The following is a 20,361-nucleotide window of genomic DNA, read 5'->3' as shown; positions in this document are numbered from 1 at the left end:
TACGGTAAATGCAAATTGTAGATCTATTATACAAACTACAATGTATATTAAAATGTATGTCCATGGTCCTTGTTAAGAAAGTGTCATATTTGTGAGATACAATGTACATCATCAGATTGTAATAATAATATAAGTTTGTGTCTCAGGTGTGTGTGTGTGTAATATGTGTATTTGAGCATGCTTCTTGTCACATTTGATTTTCATTTCAGAGTACAAGAAGCTAGGCTTTGGCTTTTAACCAGAATGTTTGCTTGCATTTTAATTTCGTTAATTTTGTGAGAGCCAAGATTTGCAAAATTAGAATGTACAACATGTACACGTATTCAAAAGTTCTCGTCTACACTATGATGCACTGAATGCCAGTGGCAATTCGCGCAAATTTCACGCCAGAAAAAAAAAAAAGAAAAAAAGAAAAAAGTCCAGTGGCTCCAATTCACAAAAATTCATGGTGGTAATATTTCTTGCCTTACATTACATTTTTGATTTGCAATGTGATCTACATGTTGCATGATCAATTGATTGCGGTTTAAAGGATTGTTGTATGAGATGCAAGTGGGACATATAGTAAGTGCAAAATAATGGTTCCATGACTAAAGATATGGTGTCCTTCAAGTGAAATGTCTCAAGAATTAAGAATTATTCATCAATCAAATTTGCTGCATGTACTTGTATTCAGCAACTTTTTTATTGTTTATTAAATTTAAAAGTGTGCCGTTTTACAAAATCTGTTTATCTTAATTAAACATTACAAAACAACTTGTAAAGTTTTTTTCAGAGAGCAATTTAAATTTTGAAAACTCTATGAGATAGTAAGATATGCTATTAGACAAGAAGTCACTAGACATACAATGCATATTTTGTCCACACTTTCAGTTACAGTTTTCTTTCAAAGAATCATACAATATGTATGAGCCTGGCACTTTGATATTTTACAAATATAAAAAGACGGAATTGGGGTAGATAACTAATCCATTCATTTTAAAATCATCATCAAGGGCCGATAGAACACAAGCCTGTATTGATTTTCAGTTTGAGTCATTAATTGCCTGTTGCCGTGGTGACTTTAAGTACTGGTATTTTCCCATAATGCCAACTGTCCGTCTCTCCAGCTCCGCAACTGGACAAAGAGAGCGAAGGCCATCGTTTATTAAAATTACTGGTAAGGGTACTGCAATATCTTGCAGGTGTACGCTGATGTACACTCAGTGTATGCCCGCTGTATTCATTCGTATGTTTTGGATACTACATGTATACTGTGGTGCACAGCCCTTTGTACTCTGTCATGAACAGAATTGAGACCACTCTGCATAATTAAAATCAATAAGATATTGATATATTTATGAGTAGTATAAGATGAGATTCATTGTAGCATGCAATATGATTGGGTAAAAGGGCAGTCTTGCATAAATTGTCGCCCATGTACATGTAGCAAGTGCTTGGTTCTTTTGGCATACGATGTACAGCTCTACATGTCTAGGCACAATCCCTTTTTGTTTTTGTTTCTTTGTTTCCTGATGTACATATATGTTAACCCATTGAGGATGGGCTGACTTTGCTACAACACACATTTCCAATAGACCCTTGCCTGAGTATACTTGGGACTCGTCCTCAACGGGTTAACCTAAGTTACATCAGATGATCTGCAGAAATTATTGTATGCTACATGGAAGATTTGCACAAGATACATAGGCATGTACATTGTAGTTAGCCAAATGTTTGCACAGCCAGTTAAATGCAGTAGAAGCAAGCGGTTATCTGCATGCATTCCTCTCAGAACAATAGAGTTCTCATTGTAATGTCAGCTACTGTGGATTAGTAAGAATTACTCAGACTACAATGTCCTGATATTAATCATCTCAAACTTAAGTAGCCTTACTAAGAAATGTTGTGAGAGATGGAACAGAAACACATAAACAGTACTGCCAGGTAAGGACTTTATTTTTGGTGTATTACAAATACAGTGTACATGTACACCACCTTATTTCACTACTTTCTATTCCATGACTATTTTCATTTAAAAAATGTGTGCAAACTCCACAAAAGAAAATATTTACACAATCTTTTGCCGGTTTGACACTGTACATGTAGATGGTTTATCACTGGATACTGGAGCAATGTTTTGCAGGCCACTGCATTCACTCAATCACAATTTCTGCACCTGCCGGTATGATGATATACTAAGGGTAACTTGTACAAAGTTACCCATTGTGCATGCATACAACGTATGAGCAGCTGCTGCTTTACTTCTATCGATACAGTACATCCAGATCAGAAGCAAGTACTGTTGAACGTACGCATATTAGTAAAATGCAAAAACAGACAGAAATTATGTGTAGAATTTATGTGTGCTCGTTCAATTCCATAACTGCCATAAATTAGTAATTTCACGATTGTTTTGTTTTTTCTTCACAGAAATCATGTCCATGCTGTAGATATTTCTTTTGTGATACTGTGTCTTGCAGGTGAAAACAGATTTAAAGGTAGGGGATACCTTTTACAGACCCCCCAAAATGCAGCAAAACATTAAATATGAACCTCAGGGGACTTGTTTAGGCCACTGCTGAGAAATTTGGAAGTCAACAGTTATCTACAATTTGAATAATGCACAAAACTCAACTACTCAGTAATTCTGTGTGTCAGCCACACTTAAGCCTTTTTGTTGCAGTCTTCTGTATCTTTTATCTATAAACACAAATCTAAAAGTATAAGAGCTGATGTATATTATATAGAGTGTGTGGCAAGAATGTAATAGAAATGTTTGTAAGTTTTGATGAACTTTCTTCACAAAATATACATGATGGACACACATGCAGTGCATGGGTCTGCAAAGGTAGCCAAGTAATGTACTGGAATTTACGGTGAGCCCCGAAAAAAATTCAATTCAAAATCTAACGGTCAATAAAAATGTACTAAATGTTACCTTCCACTTTCAATACTTTATGGGAGTTTCTAAAATGATGCTCTCTTCAACATACCACTTTATTTATACAACTCTTCATTTAAGGCATGCAAATGGGATTCCCTACCTTTAAGCAAAATTCTTCCATAGCCTGGCATTACCTTTTTACTGTAAAAGTGGTTTCTTTCGCAGTGGTTTTATTTTCGCGCTTTGAGGTTGAACTGCAAATTTAACATCGCGGGAAAATGTTTTGAAAAGTCACACGAAATTAATCACGCAAGGAAATGTTTTGAACTCGCCGCTTGTTACAATGCTATTGCGCACATGCACACACGAAGATTCCGCGCATTGAGTGTATTGATGATCAACACACACACACAGCGATACCGCGCAGTGTAGGTACAAGCATGTTATAAAGTCCTCGAGAGACGGGATTTCAGGTAACCTGCATTTAATTTTAATTTCTATTTAATGAATGAAATAATAATTGGATTATAGTTTGGGTTGTCATGTGCAAAATAAAACAGTTTTTGCCAACTGTGAATTCACAGATTTTGCCGACTGCAAATTTAAACACACGCGAAAAAGTCAGTACCGATGGAAACCGCAAAAGTATCTGTACGCGAAAGAAACCACTTTTACAGTATTCTGCTTACTGTACATGTACATACATTGACTCTGCTGGGGAAGCAATGTGGCATCAACACAATATGCCTGACTTAAAAAAGTTTTAGCTAAAATCTACAGACACTTGTTGATATTTGTCAAGCAAACCTGTAGCCACTATGTATAGGTTTTCAAGAGAGAGATATTGAATAGTACTTACGTTGTACAGTTCAACAGTAAATAAAGCTTCATCTTTTACCCAGCAATCACAAAAGCAACAATATCCATCATTTTACGTAGAAGTAGAGGTCGTATCAGAATTGCGGTGTGAGACCTGTGCCCTTGCTAATACTTGATACAGGTTATGTCATGAATCGCTATTAATACTTAATTCAGTGGTGATTCACTGTAGTACTGTACATTTTATCAATTTGGGAATTGGGTTTCCTTGGTGGTTTGCTGAATTGATAAAAGTTTGCCCATGTATACACTTACATTAAAGGGATGGTATATTATTGGTGGGGATGAGAATTGGGCTTTTAACTTTTTGCGAAATATCAAGAAACTATTTATGAAATACAGTAGTACAGACCATGCCATTCTAAGGGGAATTCAAAGTTTATTTGATGAAAATCTGTTTTAGAATGGCTGAGACATCCACAAACAAAGTAAAACAAAGCGATCATAATAGAAAAGGGTGGGTCACACCTTTTATTAGGGTTGCTCTGTTTTGGATATCAAAGCCATTTTAAAACCACACAATTTTCATCAAATAAACATTGAGTTCCTCTCGGAATTACATGCTCTTTCATATTTCATGAAATGTTCCTCATTTCTCGCAAAAAAAAAAAGTTTCTCATTATCTCGCAAAAAAAAAAAAAATGTTAGAAACCTGAAGTTAGGTCTCAACCAAAACTATACAATCCCTTTAAATAAATTGTTGTTTTTCTCGGCAGCTTTAAATGCATTACCTTTTGTGATTTTTAATTCTAGTGAGCAGTTTAATTTTCATATGACACAAGAATGACCTTTTCACAAATCAGCCAATTCAGTATCAGTCTGCCACGTGCCTTATTGATAACAAGCTAAAGATACTGTATGTGATACCTGTAATTGAAGGTAAACATACAAATACTTACAATTGTTAAAAGAATACCTGGCGTGGAAACTGGCAAGAAATACTGTCAATATTTGTTGTGTCTGTAGATCTTTAAGGTGATCTCTTCATGATGTGCACGTCCTCAATCAACCGTAATTGCAGGTGCGGGAGAAGCATTGCTAATTTGTGCTGTGCATACCATTTCATGTGATACACTCTTGCATTCGTCACTCTATCCTACCATGTGTTTGTGGAGTATCACTGCCTGTTGATTGAAAGTACCTGAGCTATGCATCGGGAGGCAGCCCTTAATCAACGCCTCCTCCTTTAAAGACTTCAACCCACGATCGAGGGAGGTTGCATCCTCTTGGACGGACTGATGTCTACAGACAGGTAGTGAACGTAATAAATTTGCATACCGCTGAATACTCCGTCGCAACCTCAGTGCTAATTCAAGCATGGCATTATCAATCCTGATGGGTTGTGTCTGACAAGAGGATAAAAGCAGTTTGGAGAAAAAAAAATGTCAGTATCTCTGATGCACAGGAAGTTGTACTGCTTACCTAAACAGCAAGCTAAAAGAGACATGCAAACATAAACATAAAAGATCCTCCTTGTATTTGTGTCAGTATGGTGAGTATGCAGCTTGCATCGCTCAGTTGGCATTTGCAGTCTGTCATGATCAACAGACAATATCTTTTACTTGCAACTTTGAAATAAATCATATATGAGTGCAACCTTTAGTGGATGACCAGCCCCCCCCCCCCCTGCATTCAACTAGTCTTTAACTTCAATAGCAAATGCTGTTTTCTACTTTGCTACCCCATTTCCACCCAATAAATGCATCACTATTCTCAAGAAGAGTACGCATTTTTTTTTTTTCAAACTGTGCACACATCTACACTGTACAGTAGCAGTGAGAAATTCTAATCTTTCTCGCATTTTTCTTAGAGTGTACATATACAAATTAGTACATTTATGTTAGCTTAGACTCTGTACCATGATGCCATGTCAGTATTGATAGTGAATTTTGTGATACAATGCAATAATATGAGAATTTTCTAGTCTCTGTGCAAAAATGTTTTGTCAGTTTAAATTACATGTATACCTAGTCCATGTATAAACTGTACACACATATGAAAAATAATAGTCCATATCAGCTCTCTCTAGGTGTTAACCCTCAGTTACATGAGCATTCATAGGATAGCAATCGTGATATTCCGTCCCTCCCAAACAAAATGAAACAAAGTAAGTACTGTATAAATAAAATCACTGAAATGTGAACCCTATCAAATTAATAGATAATGTAAAATGCATCGTAGAATATAATTCATTTACGCTGTATTAATCTGCATCTATTGGTGTTCATTACCACCTCAACCAAGGCTATCATGTTTTTACAATACTTGTAGTTTGTTCATAATGTTTAACACTGAATAACTTGTATGTTTATTGATAGACTCAGATACAGATGTACACTTTGAATGACAAGTGACCCAAAAGTCCCTATCTGGTTTTACAGAAGGCTTTGTTGGCATTGCAAGAGAGGGAAGTTTCATCATTATTTTTTTAAACAATTATTTAGTATTAGCAGTAGTATTAACTTCTTTTTCATTTCTTTCTTCTTTTTTTCTGTAGTTTTTAATAATAGAAGCATAATTGTAATTATCAGTTGTATTGACACAATCAGTGTGTGTATTGCATCAGTGTTGCTATTACTCCTAGAATTGGAGTTTTCCGGTCCTACAGTATTTGCAAAGACTTTGTCATGACTGAAAGAGAGGGAAGTATTATCGTTAATTGTTTTCTGTGTATCATTAGTAGTAGTTTCAACTTTTTCTTTTCTTTCTTTTGCTCTTCTTGTAGCATCAATTAAAGTAATGAGACACTCGTGTGTAATGCTATGAGCATTGTTATAAGTACAGTTGGAGTTTTCTGGTGTGTGACATTCCATGTATAAAAGATGGAATGTTACAGTGTTATACGGTAGGGTACACATACATGTTGTACATAATGACAACATGCTGACCATGGCTTGCACGCAAACATGGGACCCGTTCTCTGATCGTGTTTCAGCAGTGTATGACTCATCACACTCCGATGGCGGTCGTCGATGGTGTGATGTGCTGATAAGGCGGGACGAGATTTATGTCCGACAATGGGACTGGGTCCATTAGCCATAATCCAGCTTTCTACGTTCATCTGCAGATAATGGCGACAGATAATTATACAGGAATCCTCCAGAACTCGCAAGCCTACGATAATTCGTGCGATAAATATGTGAGGGTCAGATTCAGCTCATGCTGCAGAAAACCGCTTGCCATGGAGCAATAAAGTTTTGATAGGTTTCTGTTAGATTGTGCTCAGTTAACCCGTTGAAGACTAGTCCCGAGTATACTCGGGCAGGTGTCTATTAGATGGTAAATGCATGTTATAGCAAAATCAGCCCATCCTAAATGGGTTGATGGATATAGTGTATGTGCCAAATGGTGTTGTTGTTGTTGTTGTTGTTCATTTTCCATCTGTGAAGATGGCTGGATAGCCCATATTCAGCTACAATAAGCTGGTCTTCCATGGGGTCCAGTTGGATGTGGGGTGGGACCACTTCACCGGGTTAGACACCCTGCTCTTTGCGATGAATGAATGAAGCGGGATCTTTTACGTGCATGAGCTGTGACTCTCTCATATACGGGACCTCCATTTTATGTCCTATCCGAGGGACAGAGTGTTTTGCCTCTTGCTAGAGGGGACGGTATGTTTACACACAACATTGCTCAATCCAGACTCCGGTTCGATACCCGGGCCGCGTGATCGTGAGGCAGACGCGCTACCGACTGAGCCAACTCACCGCCCACTGAGCCAACTCACCAATTCACCAACTCAACTTGATGTGAAGATTCCATAATTCTAGCAACTGCACTTGTGCAGTGAGTGCAATCAATTTTCTTCCAATATCGAAGTGAATCATGAAAAAAGAAAATGGCTGAATCCTCATGTTCTGCTGGTGTTTACTGAATTGCACTTGATTTAAACCTTTTTCTACACCCTGTCATCCTGGGCTGCCAGCATGCATTCATGACATCATACTGAAGAATGCAGAGATGCCAAGTTCAAAAAAATTTTATGAGTGAGGTTTTCATGACTCGGCGTCTTGGCAATGTGCGCGCGAGCGAGGTAGCAAGGTGACCGAGCGGGGAAGGGTGTGGAAGGAGGGTGTCCACGCTGGCACGGTAGGGAGCATTTTCAATTTGCAATCTGGTGCATACTTACATGACTATTTTTTACTTATTTTGAAAGACAAAAGGGAAATATATCTTCAATGCAACTATCACACATATTATCCCTTGAGCTATAGTATGTCCCGATGCCTTAGAAAAATGGGTGCCATGCGTGAGATCTTGAGACGGACCCTAAATGCGTGAGTCTCACGTAGAACTAGAATGCGTGAGACTTGGTAGCTCTGCAAATGCTTCTACCATAACTCTTCCACAGTATGAGGCAAAGAACTACATCTTTACATGTGGGGATCAGCCTTATAATTCTCTTGTTTTTTGTTTCTTTAGAGGCCCAGCATGATTTTAGCCATAAAAGATAAAGAAAGGGGCAAAATTTGAACTCTTACTCTTAGATTCTGATAATTTATAAGTGAAAATTGTGCAGTCCATTAAGATAAAAACCAAGTGGTCTGTGATTACCGTACATTCTGGAGACCATGCTCCTCATATGCATTCTATGAATTAGGACAAGGCATGTATAATTGTTGTCTCACACTGGCAAGAAGTACTGTAGACTTAGTAAGAGAATAATAGGATTTTAATAGTGGAGGCGTACCAGTTGCCATAGCAACATTTCCAATCTATTAACATTTTTTTATTGTTTTTATTTTGTTTTGTTTTGTTTGTTTGCATTTTTTCCCCAAACCAACTACCAGTACTATGACTTGGTATGAGACAGCTTTTTGTGTAGAGTCTTCTAGTATTATCTGTGAGCATTTTAAAGAGAGAAAAAATGAAATCAAAATTATGCCCACCATTATAAACAGTAGAGCTCTATTGTCGCAGCTTTTGATTCCTGTATAATTTGTCCAAGAATTTGAGAAATTGAACCAAAACAGTTTGAAGATTATTTTCAGATGATGTGATGATCTTTAGTAGATGTGAAAGAGAAATCTACTGCAGATGTGGAACAAGTTGTCCTGGCTTCTATACTGTGTGTGGGAGGAAAACGCTTTGGGTGGTAGTCATTTTATGCTGTGTTTCAGGCTGCTTATAAAGAAGTCTGCCAGCAGCCAGCGGACAAGTGATGATTACAAATGAATGCTCTTTGTGCATGCACTTGGGGAAACAGAATTATTTTTCCTTTTTTTTATGGAGATGAAAAAGGAATGCTTAAACATCTCATCAAATAAGACATCTAAATTTGACTATTACAGCTGTATATTAGGTAGGATATTACAAAGATCTGATGCAGTGAGTTAATTTCACTTTTTTATGCATGCATGCTTAAACAGCAGTAAGAGGAAATTCTATGCTGTGAGGTGATATAAAGAAGTCAAATGTGGCTGTAGAGTAAAGGAGTATGCTGCTACTGCTGTACATTGGCACAATATGCTTGGAGGTGTTTTGGATACATGTATACCAGTATTATTATAAAGTGCATTGCAGCAAAGAGCGACCAATGTGAGCCTGATGAGAAGGGATGTTCAATGCAACAGCTGTATACAGTAATATCCTGCTTTGATTTCATCCTGGATTCTGAATAAATTCTTGCTGATACATTCATGCTTTTATGAAAGGGACATGATAAAAATTTTCAAGAGTAATTGTTATCATAATTTGTTTGCTGGCAGGGAAAGAAAATACAGTATTTCACTGCAGTGTAGACATTGCTCAACCCATTTAAGACTAGTCCTGAGTATACTCGGGCAGGTGTCTATGGTAAATGCATGTTAAAGCAAAATCAGCCCATCCTCAATGGGTTAATCTCTTCTTTCTTTTGTGAAAGATATTGTCCAACATGCATTTACTTTGCAAACAACAACAAAAATCCTTATGAAACCAGGTTGTAAGTATGTAAAAAGTAATGCTATCAACAGCAACAAAAAAGTTCAGATAGGGGCTAACTGTTAAATGCAGTGTTTACCTCCCTTCTCTCCTGCTGTGACAATCTCGCCTCACGATACACTTGATATGCACACACTGTTTGACGTAAACTTAATCGCACGTTTGTTTGTTACATTGATATCAACGTAGACGATCACTTCAGCTTGCCTTGCTTGATCAATTGAATGATTGTGAGTAATCTGATTGCCAGTGCGTCACTTTTGTATAAATGGCAAATTTCACCCAATCACATGGCTGCCGTCATTTAAGGCTGGATACACAATTAAGACACAAATACGTGTACACCACCAGGAGTGGTCCATGCAAGCACACACCCTTCATTCTTGCAGAGTGCGTCATTATGAAGCTCTTTCTTCACTCTTATTTTTCCATTTGGTGGCCCAGCACGTTTGTATGAATGCCTCAAAAGGTGTCTTTGTTGAGATTCCAAACCATACTTTCTCTTTGAAAGTAGAATGTGTGCCAATAATATGCATTTATATCAAGAAAAATCATGTTTTTTTTGTTTTTGTGATCATGTAAGCTCTAATAATGCATCATACAGTGCATTTTCAAATTCCCTTTGAATACATTCTTCAAATTCCGGAAGAGGCAAAATGTGACAACAACACACATGTACATCTATAGGCATACAGGCATGGAAAATACCAACAGAGATATTTAACACACCAAGTCCAGCTATTCAAAATGAAGCTGTAATTGGTTGATTAAGGGGTGTGCATGTATTCTTCTTTCTTCTCTGTAGACCAATACCAGTATGAAAATACTACAATGTAGTTCAACAGAGCCTGATGGTTTTAAGCCTACTGAAGCTGCAGCTTTTCTGAAAAAAAAAAAAAAATCATCAGTAGTTATTTCATACCGTTACTCATAACAAGATGAAGCAGCCTGACTTTTAAAATGCCAGAAATGTAACCAGTTTGTCTTTGATCATAGTAGTGTATAGCTTCTGTAGCATCGTATGACACACATGGCCATGCATTCATGTTGTGTGTGCTATAAAATGCTAAAACCATTCAGAATTGTAAAGCAATTCTAGGCTTGACCTAGAGGAAGCCATTGAAAACGTTTTACATTGTTTGCAATCCCATCATACACTCCAGTGGGTGTACTTGTGCGCAGCGTGAAGATGGCATGCGGCGAAGAGGCCAGATGAGGATCGATTATGTTTGAAAGTGCCTTTGCCAGGACTAACACGCCCAATGCATTTCTTCTGTGTTTTCTGAATACTTTAGGCAAAGTGATTCAGGTGTGTTCAATGAAAGCTTCAGATGTTCCAATTTGATAATGTGTGTTTATAACATTACTCAAAATAAGCCAATCAGTAGTGCTAAGGTAGCTTCCTTCAGCTGTTCAGATGGATGACTTACAGTGTAGGTTGTTTGTGAAACTTTATATGCCAAGTTTATTAGTGAGATGTTAAAAGAGAAAGAAAAAGGATGAAAAGCAAATCCATGAATTGATTTATAATGCTTCTTGGTATCAATGCTTTTAGTACCTTTAGTGATTATTAGTCTAAAAATTTATCCTTTTTTTCATTTCTTCAGTTTAATGTTTAATGCAGGCAAAACACACACACTAACACACAAGGGAAAAAAATTATGGCATACAAATCAAGCCCAGCTTTTTCATTAAGCCTAACTGCATGACACGGTCTCACAGCTTCCACACTCCGGTGTATGCGTTGGCATCATTACTTATAATTGACACTGGTGTCCTCTAGCTCTCCCCTGGCTGGATGCACCCCAGTGGTCCATGATGGATTTTGCCTTTTCCTCATCCTGCCAGGAGGGAGTTATCTCTATAGATGAATGATGCCTTCTGGGTTTTATACTCTCCCATCTCACTTTCTTCTTCTTCTTTATAGCGAGTGTGTCTGTGTATGTGACAAGATCAATGAGGGGGAAAACTCATGGTTCACTAATGAAATCACTTCACAGCGAGTACTGAAGAGATGACAGTAGAAGGGTTAATGTTTATTACTTACTAGTATCAGGAATTTGTGGTATTACAAGGCATTATGTAAATGATCAGTGAGGATGCTTACGTATGTGCTAATGAGTATTTTTTCCCCCTGTGGATAGGTGGTACGGAGAGTGAAAGCAAAGTGCACATATATTTTCTGCTCGAGTTCTCTGACTGAATCCAAAGGGAAAGGAATTTGATTATGCAGTGTGTGAATAGAAATAGGAGTCAGTTTGCATTAAGCCAGGCACACAACAAGCACTTGTCTTTCAGACCATAGCCAGCCATCTTAACTCAATTTCTACATTCTTCAACTCTGAGGTATAATTTATCATGAATAAACTCTTTTATACTCAAGATTGCACAGCTTTTCACTGTTTTTGCTGGTGGAAGTTAAATAAGAAAAAGTCTCCATATCATATATATTTATAAAATGCTATTTTTGGACTTAATTTCATTTCGTGTGCATATCTTTAAATGTAGAACTTTCTGTGTTGTGTTTGTTTAGAATTCAATGGAGTGTTCAAAAGTTAACCACAATGCAATCAGAGGATTGAAGTGCAATTAGGTAAATCTACTTACATTGTACAAACTTACTTACTTTAACTCATTGAGGATGGGCTGATTTTGCTACAACTCACAGTTCCCATAGATACTTGCCTGAGTGTACTCATGACTGATCCTCAAAGGGTTAATGTTGGTAACATGATTTGGAAAACTCTATTTTGCAACATTGTGTGAATGGTAATGGTACATTATCGCCTTTTTAACTGATGCTGTCTCAAAACAAATGTTGATATCCTTCAATAGGTGAGTGCAATACTCTACTCGATGTATTCCTTACCTGTCATCCATTATTTCTCATTCTCTTTCCATATTGTAAAGAATATCTCATAATACAAAAGTGTACCCACCAATTCTCTGCATGAAATAATGTAAAAGCAGAAATATTCGCTGCATGAAGTTTTTGCAAATTGGAGCCGATGGCCATTTCGGTTTCATGACATTTTTTTTTGCAAATTGCTACTGACATTTAATGCATATGGTGTGGACAAGAACTTTCATGTGCATTTTGGTTTTATGAATCTCGGCTCTCACAAAATTTGCAAAATTACTGTGTATATGCCATATATTCAGAGAATCTATTTTTTTTATTTATTTATTTTATTTTTTTTTTTTTGCGAATTGGGACTTCCCAACAATTTTGTGAGTAGTTAAATTTGTGATTGTGGAGTACAGTATTGAATGGAGAAATGTATGCGCTGTAGGAGTTAAAGGTAGTATTTACCATTTGCAGATGAAACAAAAACATACACGTAGCTTTAGTGCTTAAAAATAGTTCTAAAATGTGAGTTAGGGAAAGAAACAACCAATGTGGAAATGTTAGTATAATAAATGTTAAGCATAACGTGAACATAATAGAATTGTTTCTAGAATAAAGCATCTACAGTTAGGGTTTATTGAGAAAAATAATAGTGATATCTCCTTTTATTGTAGGCTTTTATTAATTTTTTATATGGTAGGATGTTTTGTAATACATCTGACCGACACCATGCATCAAATGTGATAATTCCAACATTTAACTACATTTAACAACATTTAAATCACTGCTTCTAATGGTAAACAATACATGTACCTTTAATATATTCACATGTTTTTAAATTTGTGAAAAGCACCCAAGTTGTGAAATTCATGAAAATGATAAACCTTGCAAAATATTTGGTGTATTCACATACAGAAGATGCACTCAAAAATTTAGTTTTACACCACAGTAACTAATTGTCCTCCCACAAATACAATGTACACTGTATTATGCAAAAGTGGAATGTCATCATGACATATGAAATTATTCTATGAACTATATTTCAAGAAAACAAACTTTTGAATTCATGTATATTTTTTGATAATCAGTATTCAATAACAGTATTTGATGAGAGAAATTTAAAAAGGAATTAAAAATGTAATGATAGCAAAACTCATTGGGCTGCTGGGAGTAGATGTATCGTATTGGAATGATGCAGTGCATTTCAACAACCATGCAGCTAAAGTTGACTTTATCATACAGGAATTTATCCAGTTATATCTAATCAATAAGTTAGCACTTTACACAGGAAGCATTTAGAATAGCACTTTATATTAATAAGTTATCCAACTAGTACTGTTTTGCACACATTAGCAATCACATACTGCTCTCATGTGGTAGCGTTATAACAAAGTTTTAAAACCGTTTACTCCCAGAGAAGTGATGGATGTGCTACTCTATGAGATGCACCTGTTCAAGCAAGAACAGTAACAATTTCTGCAGCGCCATTGGCACAGTTGTTATGGTTTTAAAATGTTTGTTTGCGGGTTCTTTTTTTTTCTGTGAAGAATAGACAAGACAGCTGGATAAACCACATTCAGCTGCACTATTAGAATGCTGCTGGCTTTCTACGGGGACCAGTTGTGTTTTGAGGTGGACTACTTAGCCGAGTTATGTATCCTGCACTTTGCCGTTGAATGAATGAAGCAGGATACTATTACATGAGTGGGTTGCGACTCTCTCACACACGGGACCTCCATTTTATGTCCTACATTATATCCCAGGGACAGTGTTATGCCCAGCTTACTATTAGAGAGGATGGCATGAAAACACACAACCACCATTACTCGACAAGACTTGATGGCCCGAATTCACAAAGGTGGTACAATCTTGTCCATGGCATGGTTTAAACCATGGACAAGGACCATGGGGCGCCAAGTGTGGCATGGAATATTTTGTTTTGGAAATCAGTCATTTCATCGACGAAATGACCATTTTGTTAACGAAATTATCATTTTGTCGCCGAAATGACTGATTTCATGACAAAATATTCCATGCGACACTTGGCGCCCCATGGTCTTTGTCCATGGTTTAAACCATGGACAAGATTGTATTTGTACCACCTTTGTGAATTCGGGCCAATGGGTTTTGAACCCAAGGCATTTGATTGCAAGGCAGATACACACAATTGACTGAACCGTATCACCGCCCAGGTTCAATTATAGTAGCTATTAAACAATGAATTCTTAAATGTCACTGTGTGATTTGAAGTAAGTTCTGAGTGTCCGTCAGAGATGCAATGCTCCTGACAGGAAATGAATGTTTCATTCTAAATTGTCAAGAAAGGACTTGGATAAAAACATAAAGAATCTCTAGGTATCAGCACTGTGCGCTCATTCTGAATGTACAATGTAGTCCATATTGTCGATCAATATTCATCCATGCGCACACTTTGGTTGCAGCATAGAAACAGGGGCAGTGCAAAAATGTCTATAATATTCACCGTGCACTCTTGCATCGCAAAAGAATAATCATTATGGACGTCCTCATAACTCGCAAAACGTAGTCATGGTTACTTTGCTACGCCAGAACTACGTGTACAGATAAGATTCTACTAACAAATCTGTCCGTTGTGCAGCAGGGTTTGGGAGAAGGACGATTCTATCAAAACGGAAGTACGGCATTTAGTTTGATGCATTTTATTCTGCTACTTTATTTTACTGCATGCAGTAGAGTTGTGACATGTTGCCCACTTCGTTTCTGTATGTCAAAGGTGATTTGATATTCCTTTTTGTGCCTTTCATGCTCGGAACCACTAAGTTGCAGAAAGGTGTTCTGTGTATCTATACCAAGGTGGTCAGTCATCTATGCCCTTGTGGTCACTAATGCAGGTTCAAGTGTACTACATGATGTCATAAAAGAAGCCATGTATCATAGCTTAACCTTCTTCGGCTGATAATATCAAATACCCATAGCCCTCAAATACAGTGTTGTTGCTAGTGGTGCTGAAAATGCTTGGACATCATCATGAAATTCCAAGTAAGTATTGTACACAGCTAGTGTACCATGCTGGTACCTCCCTCTGTAAGTACACCCTGTACTACCTTAAATACTCTCCATGTACAGGGTATTTCTCCAAGACTTTGCCATTTTGAAACCATTTGATACATGCGTTGCCCTATAGGAGAACCAGTGATCAATATCCTGTAATCAGCTTCGTGTCGAGAGAATGAAATTCATCCCATTGCAATCACGGGTCCCATGACCAGTGCCGGGGTAGAACTCAACGTCAGGATGAGCAAGCTTTGTGCGTTTAGATGATTAGACCAGGAATAAAGTTACCCACTTCAGCGATCCGTAAATGTCAGGCAAGAGTGTGCTGTGCCTGAGGATGACGTCTGATATTCAGAATATGTTCACTTTAAGTCTTCTTGAGTCTGCGGTATAGTTTTTGGCTGTGTACACATTGTAGTAAAAGATATTCTACAATGCATTTGAGACAGTGTAAAAAGCGTACAGAGCAAGTACATTGTAATGTGGATGCATAGAATGCTGCCCATTTTTTTGTTGTTGTTGATATAATAGGTACAAAATGTATCAGTTGCCATATTTTGGAGTAGATTATGAAAATTGTGCTGTAATGGACAGAATTCGTCATTGCACAGCCAATTGTGATATCATTGAATAATTGATAATTGACAAGTCATTGCAGTTACATTCTGAATTGTGTCCGAATTCCTCCCAGGGCCGGCGGAACCAGGGAGCCCGGGGGAGTGTTCGGCGTATCTAGTACCTTTTTTTGCCAAAAATACTGCAGGTTTCATAGAAATACACCTGTATGTTTTCTCCCAAAATTGTATTTCTATACATGTCTGTATTAACAGGAAAGTTGAAAATATTATTTTTCACCAGAAATATGCTTTTTCAACCTTCAGAATGCAATACTACAACACGATTTACAAGGTTTATCACTCTGTCCTCAGCACTATCTTCATACATAGAGTACAAATTTGTACATAGTATGTGAATAACATCTGGAGATCTGGCTCTATTTATAATAAATACAGCATTTGTAATGCGCCATCGATCTAGTGGCCTATTCTGAAGCACAGAGGGACATACAGTATACATACATAACGTCGCTGGGGTGACAAGACCTTGTATCTGCAATTTTGGTGAAAATGACTTTTTTGACTAATAGAACGTTAGATTATCAGTTAAGTGATGTCCTGTCCAAATCCTAGATGTCTTACCCCAAAAATGTAGCCACCACGGCATGTCAAAGGAATGTCTATCCCATTGGATACAGTGCTTTGGCTGCCTTGTTTTTTTTTTTGCTCTCCTGAACATTTGACATTTTGTAGATACGAGGTCTTGTCACCCCAGCGACGATAAGTAACATTGTGTAGTTGTACATATGTGAATGTTGAAGAACAAGGAAGAGATAGAAATATAATTATATACCCAATATTTAGACTGCATATCATGCGGTGTTCTGGGAGAAGGTGCCCACTATGATTCGTTGCTGATTGACTGCTGCCTTAACATCCCCCATGGCTGCACCACTCCAGTGATGTTATGTGTGACAGTTGGCAGAATAATTTGCACTCTTCTTTCTCACTCTTTCTCTGTGGCTAAAAATTCACAATTTATTCAGAGATCCAGGGGCTCAGTCATAAATTTGCCTCTCTTTTTTCCCCTCGTCCAAATGGTGCATTTTGTGCAGAGGAATTGCTTGTTTAGATGCAACCAGTAGTATGAAAGCAAAATATTTGGTCCTACAAGTGTATGTCTGTATTACATAAAACTGCTGATTTTGTGTACACATACAATTTATAGGTATGTGTGTGTATGTGAGGTTTTTTTTTGTGTGTGTTCAAATCAAGAATTAAGCATCAAACAAGCATCCAGGTTTTGAATGTTAATCGGATAGTTTAAAGGTAATGACTTTGCATAGAAAGTTGTGTAAATTACAACAAAGTACCCTTTGTAAATGGTATCTTTATCAGATTCATAAAGAAAATTTGTCTGTTTGACAACATAAAGTTAGAGATATTTTTATACAAAGAACAAACAAGTTCATGTTATGATGTCACATTCATGTGAAAACGAAGACCAAGTATGTAATACCAAGCAGTTGACATTTCAGATGAATTACTGATGAATACTTGTACAGGACTGTAGGTACCATTTTCATAAAGTTTGTCAGGTTTTTATGTGAAGTGACATTGTATAAATTGAATTGTTACTGTTCTTATAATTCTGAGTAAAACAAATGACTCTCTGGTAAATGAATTAATTTGAGAAAAGATATGCAAGTACCTTTAATTGGAGTTCTCATACAGATCAATGACTGTAGAAATTTAAGAGTCTGTTTTCTTCAGGGAGAATAAATCATAGATTTCCTTTGCAGGTTAAGCCTTAATGTGGCATATATGTACACCTGTAACTGTATTAATACAATACTGCTTGTCTGACAAACCAGAGTATTTAACAGTACTGTTCTGACGTGTCAATGTTAACTTTTGTTACTCTTTTTTGTCTCTGTTGTATCCAGACTAAGTCATCTGCGACATGGATCCAGGTGGCACAATGGTAGAGCCACCGGTTCGCAGGCTGCCGCCCCTCCAAGTTCTTCACGGCACTCCCGCACTGGATCTGGATACCCCGCCCCCATCTCCTGGCACCCCCCAGGGGGAGATGCTACCCACAGCACCTGTCCCCGCCCCCAAATCCCAAGTTCAAGGCTCGCAATCATCTCTCCCACAATTTTCCAAGGAGGAGATCTCACATTGTGTCCAGATCTTGGAGGAGTGCTTTGAGCTCCTCAAGCCACAGAATCGACCATGTCTCAGAACAAGGGGTCGGGTGTCTTCGGCATTTATCCACAATAAGTACAGTGTTGCAATTGCACACCACTACTCGGATCTGCATTCTCTGCTTGTCCGTAGAGCGCAACTCCAGCTTTTTAGAGACTGCATGTACAGAGCATCGCAGATGCGAGAACTTGTCTTAAACCTCCAAGAGCTAGTACTAGCTGAGCAGAACACGCTGAAATCATTGGAGGCTTGTGAGTGCGCAGACCCCACCACCAAGTTGGAGTACTTGCCAAGTTTATGTGAGGAGCTACGAACGCAGCTGAGTGACTGGGCATCAATTCAGCACCAACTGCACTCTGACAAGTGGCTGCAACTGCTTCTACCACAACTCCGCCTGGACTTTGTAAACATGAGCAAAACTTTGTACTATTGGCGAGATTGTGTACTCTGTTGGCTTCACAGACTCATATACACGGGTATACGGGTGCTAGCTTTTAACCATGCAAGTTCCATGTCACAAGAATTGCTATTCAATGTAGGCCGAGGTATAGAGGAGTTTAATAGGCTACTTGCCAGGCCATCAGTACTATTTGAGCGGTTCACCCTTCCGCGCACATCACTGTCCTCGGTGTCTAGAGAGGCTGAATTCATGGACTCACCTGGTCTGATTCACTCCTGTTCACCATACACTTGCAGTCGCCTGCTGACAATTCTCGCCAAGGAGCGGTCACGCCCAGTGGCTATCAGGACACTACACTTTCTAACAGCAAACTCGAAATACCTAACAGCCATCAAGAGTCCTGGGTTTCTCTTTGACTGGCAGGCCTATTACAGCAGCCTCACAGAGAGTCTCCGGGATGACATAGGAGGGGAAGTGACCTCAGTAACGTTGCAGTCCAGTAGTTCTGTTATCAGTGCAATGTGGGATCTCAAGGACAGTAAAGCCCTGGACCTTTCCGGACGGACATCACCTCTCAGTCATGTAGAGATGTATGAAGAGGAGTTTATTGTGAAGCTCCTGGGTGCCCTGGCCACCTCCACCAACCTCCTTCAGAGGCAGGTCAAGACCAGTAAGAGCAGTGGTATCATGAGTGACCTGAGCAGAAAGTCGAAGACATCAGCCCTGTCTGGTGGAGGGGGTGGGTTAAAGAGTCGGGACCCCTCCCAGAGGAAGTCGGTGCGGTGGGGTGACTCCCTGACCCAGGGCACACGCCAGCAGCTCTGTGGACTCTACTTTGAGCAGCTCTGGCAGGAGTTTGGCTCCAACCTGGGCAGTGCCCTCCAGCAGATCCTGTGGAAGAAGTATGGCAGCGACCAAGGGGAAGAGGTTGTTGGCCACGTGTCGCAGGTTGATGACCTCGCAGCCATGACCCTGGTATGGGTTATGGAGGCAACATGTACCAAAGGTGGAGTATCAATTCCAATGTCAGTTACAGTCCTTATTTCTTTGCCGATGTTGTGTTGTCAAAGAAAGTGTTTCTCTTTTGTATTACTCTTTTGTATTAAAGCACCCATACTTCCACAAACTGCCATATGAAAATTTCTTGAGCCAACAGAAAAGGATTTTTTCCCTTGTAATAAAGATCAAATTGCCTAACAGCGTTCAGGGAATACAGTGAAGTATGTTCTGTTCATTGGTTTCAAAGTTGGTTTTATTTTATTTTAGGAATCTCTAGTTTCTACGAAGGAAAAAACACATGATATCTCAGAGAGCAGCTACTTTGTATATCTTGAATCAATGTTGCACCGTATCTTACCTGGGATGTCGTCTTGTAGTTGTCCAGAGTTTGTGGTATGATATTAATAGTATAATACATTTTGTCTTCAGAATTAACCATCAAAAAGTAAGCAGTACACCTGCATTCAAGTAGATTCACACCAGGAACTGTACCCCATATATGACGAAACACTGTAATATGCAACAAAAAATGTGTAGCTGAAAAGTTCCAACTGTGTGATTTCAATATAGTGTGAGAGGGAAGTTTTTTCATTTTATTTATTACCATTATCAGCATGGAAGTTGCTAATACTGGCACAGGCCTACATCA

The 20,361-nt window shown here is 38.3% G+C and overlaps 1 protein-coding gene across 1 annotated transcript in view; it reads left to right on the top strand.

Moving 5' to 3' along the window:
- The window catches only part of LOC140241478 (uncharacterized), a 45,294-nt gene that overhangs the window by 10,470 nt on the left and 14,463 nt on the right, over positions 1 to 20,361 (top strand). The window contains exon 2 of the mRNA XM_072321206.1: positions 18,052 to 19,719. Within this exon, the coding sequence (XP_072177307.1) occupies positions 18,069 to 19,719 (1,651 nt within the window). The 5' untranslated portion in view covers positions 18,052 to 18,068. The remainder of the gene's footprint in view (positions 1 to 18,051; positions 19,720 to 20,361) is intronic.

This window comes from Diadema setosum, chromosome 18, assembly GCF_964275005.1.
Source record: "Diadema setosum chromosome 18, eeDiaSeto1, whole genome shotgun sequence".
NCBI classification, from domain to species: domain Eukaryota; kingdom Metazoa; phylum Echinodermata; class Echinoidea; order Diadematoida; family Diadematidae; genus Diadema; species Diadema setosum.
Note: the sequence above shows the minus strand (reverse complement) of the source record. Positions and strands in the feature narration are given on the sequence as shown.